Consider the following 6348-nt stretch of genomic DNA (forward strand, 5'->3'; position numbering starts at 1 on the left):
TCTATGCATGATATAATGTACATGTGGAGGTCAGAGAACAACTTTTGGGAGCCAATTCTCTATTTTCACCACGGGTTCCAGGAACTGAGCTTGGGTTGTCAGGCTTGCACGGCAAGCCCCTTTATTGGTTGGGTCATCTCATCAGTTCTGAGGAATCCATCTTACATGTGGAAGTGGCCCAATCTCTCCCTCCTTGCCCTCCTTTGTCTCCCTCCCTCCTTCTGGCTCCCCCTACCTCCTTCCCTCTCCCTCCCTCCCTCTCCCTTCTGTGTCCTTTCTTTCTCCAGTTAAAGGTAAGAATTCAGCTGGTTTAAATTTCAGGAAAGACAGTCACAGACAGAAATGTTCTGAGGAGGGCTGCTCGAACAAGCTTTCCCCACCCCTGAAATAACTGAGGTTACTGGGCTATGAAATCCTAACTGCTGACCTGGATGGTGACTAGAGGGATGAATGTTGTACCTTTTTCACACAAAGTATATTTAAGTATGTCCTTAAGAATAAATGTTTAGAGCCTTGCATCCTCTAGCTAGTGCCATGGGTGATGTATTCTCTACCTTGAGACACATGTCATGAGAGAGTCCCCCACTTCCCTGTCTTTACCCAACTTGCTTTCTCGTATGCAGAGTCCACAGTTATCAAGAAGAGGAAGAGCGCATAGAAACAACAAGAGGAAAGGAAGACAGAATCGAGGACCTTCCACTGTGGGAGTGGTTTAATCCAAAGTAAGGAAAAAGGCCAAACATTATAACTTCATAGCTGGGGCGGGGGCAGATACCCTGGAGGCCACTGAACATGTTGCTGACTGGTAAGGGGGCATCTTAGCATATATTAGACCTTCATCAATGGACTTTGACTAAGAAAATGACATCTGGGTACTGTGAACCACATAGACTGAGCCACATGATAAATTCAACAGGAAGTGGTCAATGGTGCATGTGACTGAGGCAGGAAGGGGCCTTATGGCTAAAGTGCTATGGAAAGCTGCAGGGTCTGGAGTTGGGGCAAGAAAATTCTCTCTTAGGTTCAGTCAATGAAATGGGAATCATGATCAAAGAAATTCCCAGGACTGTGAATTATGCAAGTCAACAAGTGTTTTTCAGAATTTAGGATATGCTAGCTGGTATTTTCCACACTGCTGGTCAGTACCTATTCATGTATTCAGAAAATAGTTTAATGGGTCCAAGCTGGCTTTTAAAACAAACCTAGGGCTAGGAAGAGAGTTTAGTGAATAAAGTGCTGGTCACGCAAGTGTGAGGGCTGGAGTTCAGATCCCCAGAATCGACATTAAACCAGATGCGGTGGCATACACCTGTAATCCCAATGTATCTATAGTGGGGTGGGAGGTGGAGACAGGAGAATTCAAGGAAGGTCGTGGGTCAGCTAGATGAGTATATGAAGCAGTGAACCAAGAGACCTGCCTCACACAAGGTGGAAGATGAGTACTGACACTGAGGGTATCCTTGGATGTTCACATGTATGTGCGGTATGTACACTCACACACTCACATACATGCACCTACCCACGCACATGAATGTGTGCGTGCATACACACACACATACCGTACACACACACATATGCACAATTGAATGTAATCCACTATCAAAATGCTCACACAAAATAAGGATAGGTATTGATAAGTAGAATTTTGTTTTTTTATATATGTATTTGGTTATAATCTAAATTATGTTTCTTCCCTTAATGGTAGCCAAAAGTCCAAAAAGTGATAAAACTGTATTTCCCATTATGATTTATGGTTAAAGAATTACTGTGGTAAGCATTACGCTGGGGATAATATGATATAGTCAAGAAGTTCTTGATCTTGGTAGCTCAGTAACAGAGTGTATGCTTGGCACGCGTGAGGCCCTGGATTCAATCCCAAACGCCAAAAGAAAAGGAAGAAGGAAGGGAGGGAGTGAGGAGCAGGAGGAGTTGTTCATAGTCTTACAGCAGTAGATGTGAAACTAGTATTTGTCATGACTGGTAAGGAGATGTGATCAACTGACTGGAAAGAAGTCGTTAGGGGACTAAGAACAGTCGAGCTGTGTGGTATGTCGTGGGTGTTGCCCTTCACCAGGAAAAGGAGGAATTGCAGGCCTAGGATGTGGGAGGTGATGTGTGTGGTTTGGTGCTTTATGGAGCACTGGATGGACAGACTCAGGTACTTGTCAACTTGGCAGAGGGTGTAAACTGGAGCTGTGGGATGACTGTCATCAGAATACAGGTGTGTGGGGCAGATCTACATCCTGGATGAGGCCACCCAGTGAGAGGAACAGGACCAAATCTGTCCTGCAGCATTCAAGGAGCTGATGGGGGAAGAGAAAGCTCCAAAGCAGCAGGAAGAGCTGTAGAGGTCGGAGGAGAGGACACTGTCTTGTCCTTTGTGAGGGATCTTGGGCTCTGGAGACACTGGATCTGTTATGGCAAGTTCACTCATTCTTGGGGTAGGAGACTCACACCGGTATACAAGAATGGGAATTTGGGCCTCCCTGTGTCCTTCAGTGGGCTGGGCCGGGGTAGCCGTCTATGGAATGCTGCTAAGAGTGAGGGAAGATGGAAACATTGTGTCTTCCTCTTCTTAGATTGTGGCTTCCTCTTGGACTGAGGGGATGAGGCCCCCAAGGGGCAGCAGGCCAGATAGCCAGAGAAGGTCACTGAGTGCTCACCTGAGGAGGGTGTGTCAGTTTTACTGTGGTTCTATGCCCTTGTGAAGAGGGATTAACCATGGCCACCAGCTGTCACTGTCTCTACAGTTCCCCATGCGTGGCCTGGCCTCTCCTCCAATGGCAAAGCAGACATTTAAAGAATATTGCTTTGAGGACTATGGAGAGAGCTCAGTCAGTGAAGTCCTTGCCTCACAATTGTGAGAACTAGAGTTCGTTCCCCAGAACCCATGTAAAAAATAAGCTGGGTGTAGTGCCATTCACTTGTAATCCCAGCACTGGGAAGGTGGAGGTGGGCAGATCCCTGTGACTTGCTGGCCAACTAATCCAGCCTAGCTGTGAATTCTATGCCAGTGAGAGACCCTGTACCAAAATAAGGGTGAGAGGACCTGAGAAATAACATTGGAGTTGTCATCTGGCCTCCTTGTCCATATGCAGACATGTGCACCTACACACACACACACACACACACACACACACACACGCACGCACGCACACACACACACACACACACACACACACAGAGAATATTGGTTTGAACACGCATCATATTTTTAAAAAATATTTTATTTATTATTTTTATTTTATGTGTATGAGTATATTGCCTGCATGTATGTGAGTGCACCCGTGTCATACAATGCTGCGGAGGTCAGAAGAGGGCTTCGGATTCCCCTGCCGCCATGTGGGTGTTGGGAATCAAACCCAGTCCTCTGCAAGAGCAGTCAGTGCTCTTAACCACTGAGCCATCTCTCCAGTCCCCCAGCATCATATTTTAAAGCCTCCTGAACACACCAAAATATTTCTTGCGTAAATGAATGAATGAGAAATAAATAGATTGTACGTTACATCCATGTACCCTTTCCGGTCAACTGCTTTGGACCCAGCAGAGTACAGTATGCATGTATTTCCACAACACGATCTCTTCACTTTCCCATCCTGTTTCCTCCTCTCTCCTTTCTGAGTCTCAGTTGGAGCATCTCCCTTTTCTTGGCCACCAGACAGGAGTTTCTGAGCATTACGTGTGGCTTCTTCCTCTTTCTTCTTTATGACTTCCAGGATGCTCCCACCCATTCCCGTGGCATTAGATAACATGGATGAGAGGGTGATTCTCAGTTGTGTCTGTAGCCTACATATTTCCTCTGAGCCCTGACTTGTATCATCCTGCCCACCTGGCATCTCTGCATGCCTCACATGCCCCACATGGATTTCTCAATGCCACCCCACCCATCTCAGTAAACACCTTGAGGCAGAGCCTGGGAGACGTTTTCCTTTGTCCACCAACAGTCTAATTGTTCTGTCAGTTCTTGATCCTAAATCCTTTCCACATACTTCCACTCTATAGCCCTGGTTCACGCTGCCATCAGCTCTTTGTGGGCTCACCATCAGCCATGCGATAGCTTCATGAATGACATGCGTTCCACATCTTCTCTCAGGCCACTTGGAGATTCATAGAATTTAAAAAACTTTATTTATTTATTATTTGTGTGTGTGTGTGTGTGTGTGTGTGTGTGTGTGCACCACTTGTAAGAGTTGGTTTTCTCCTACCATGTGGGTTCCAGGGATTGAGTTCAGGTCATCTGGCTTAGTGGCAAGTGCCTTTGCCTGCTGAGCCATCTTGGTGTTCTAATTCATAGAATTTTAATTCTTCCTCTTGCTAACCTTTGGATACCGTTAATGCACTTGTGAGTAAAGGCATGAAATTTGCCCTCTGCTTCCCTGGGCCTGCAGGACCCGCAGGCCTCTCTCGGACCCGGGGGCCTCTCTTTCTGGGGTAAGTCCATCGCACCCTCCACGCCTTGACTCCCCCAGCCTCATTCACCCTCCCATCTCCCCCGCCAGTCGCTCCTCCTAGTTTGGGTCCTGTCCCATTGTCTTGGTGCCCCAGACACCTGGGGAACCACCACTGTTTCCTGATCCTTTGCATCCAGACCAACTCAGTTCCTTCTCGGGTCCCCAGGAGCACTCTGGGCCTGGTCCCGCCCTCACCTCCCTCTGCTTCCTTGGGCCTGCACAACCTGCCAGCCTCTTTCCTGGACACCGGGGCTGACCTTTCCTTTTCCTGGTCCTTTGCATCCAGATCAACCCAGCTCCTCAGTGCAGTCCCCAGGAGCCCTTGGGGCAGCTTCCCGCCCACATCTCCCTTTGCATCTCTGGGTGGCCTGGCCACTAGCTGCCCTAGACCAGCATCTTTCCTGGGCCTGGCTCCTAGGCCAGCCCAACACCCAAATTCCTGAGGCCAAAATCTTTCCTGGAGGGATCCAGATCTTAGGAGAAAGCCTGGGAGCATCTGATCCTTATCTGACTTGGGCCTCTGTGGGAACTCCTGAAGACAAAAGCAATCTGGCCACTCCAATATAAGATCAAAAGAGAGAAATGGAAGCTTAGATGAACCAGCTTTTCATGCCCAAAAAGTAAACCACAAAGACACATGAAGTTCACAAAAAGAAGCAGACCTAAACTTGAAGGCTTGAGTCTCAAAAGCCATTAATAACCTGGAGACATGAATGCTTTGGTTACGACTTTTGGTTATGACTTTTTGGAAGCTTTTGTCTTATATAGTGAATCTGGGCATGCTTAGGTCACAGGGTGGTTGAGTGCCCTGTTCAGAATGAAGGCCTTTGCTGGGCATGGTGGCACCCACCTTCAATCTTGGGAGGCAGAGGCAGGCCGATCTTTGTGAGATCGAGGACAGTCTGGTCCACAACAAATCAGAATGAAGGCCTTTGAGGAGCTCCTTCCTGGCTCCTTTCCCTCTTATAGAATCCTGTCATGGTGATCGTGGCTAACTTGAGCAGTTGACAGTTCTCAGTTGAGATTTTGTGCACGTACGTGTGGGCTGCCCTCAGCTGCTTAGTTTGGGGGTTTGTAGGTTTTGATGACTAAGCTAACTTAAGAGGCAGGTTCCTCTCAGAAGCCAATCTCCGCCTCATCCTCCTTCCCCTCTCCCTACTGCTTGCCTTTTTAGGCTGTTGACTGACTGACTTCTCAGTCAAGGGTCACTGACATGTTGGAATTGTCAGTGGACTTAAATAATTAACTGCTGGGAAATAGAACATTTAAAATTTTAATTTAGCATTAATTTTTAATAGTGCTACTTTTCTTCTTGCTCAAAGGAATCCTCTCATTCAAGTAACCGAAGTGGGCACTGGGTTCCTGAGTTAGGTTTCCTAGAAGACAGGGCTTACTCCTGTAGCTGAGGAGTGGCAGCAGCCTGACTTCCCACTGGGACTGAATAGAAGGACTGGTGTCATTTTTCCCCGCCTGGTGCTTAACCTCAGTTTGGCTTTTTGTTTTAATTAAATGACCAACGGCCCAGTCCCCTTCTCCTTTCCTACCCTGGAGTTGTGGCTGGTGTGGCTATTAAGTGCAGGAGTTAAGCCATGTATGAAACACTACATAAGTGCTTAGTCCCTTTTTTTAAAAAAAAAAAAGTTTATTATTTTTCTTTTATGTATATGAGTGTATTACCTGCATGTATGTAAGTGCACCCATGTTGTGCGATGCCCAAGGAGGTCAGAAGAAGTCTTCAGATGCCCTGGAAATGGAGTTATGAATGGTTGTTAGCTGCTATGTATGTGCTGGGATTTGAACCCACAACCTCTGCAAGAGCAAGTTGTGCTCTTAACCGCTGAGCCATCTCTCCAGACCCCAATCCCTTTTTTTATTAAAAAATATAATAATAAATATA

The 6348-nt window shown here is 46.9% G+C and overlaps 1 protein-coding gene across 7 annotated transcripts in view; it reads left to right on the forward strand.

Annotated features, from left to right (window-relative positions):
- Nucleotides 1–6348, forward strand: part of LOC103734487 (N-acetyllactosaminide alpha-1,3-galactosyltransferase) — a 74797-nt gene that overhangs the window by 58681 nt on the left and 9768 nt on the right. For all 7 annotated transcript variants that reach the window (XM_017798259.2, XM_029563698.1, XM_017798258.2 and 4 more), the window contains one exon: nt 624–722. In XM_017798259.2, coding sequence (XP_017653748.1) covers nt 624–722 — 99 coding nt within the window. The remainder of the gene's footprint in view (nt 1–623; nt 723–6348) is intronic.

Source organism: Nannospalax galili, unplaced genomic scaffold, assembly GCF_000622305.1.
Source record: "Nannospalax galili isolate Female #2095 unplaced genomic scaffold, S.galili_v1.0 scaffold34, whole genome shotgun sequence".
NCBI classification, from domain to species: domain Eukaryota; kingdom Metazoa; phylum Chordata; class Mammalia; order Rodentia; family Spalacidae; genus Nannospalax; species Nannospalax galili.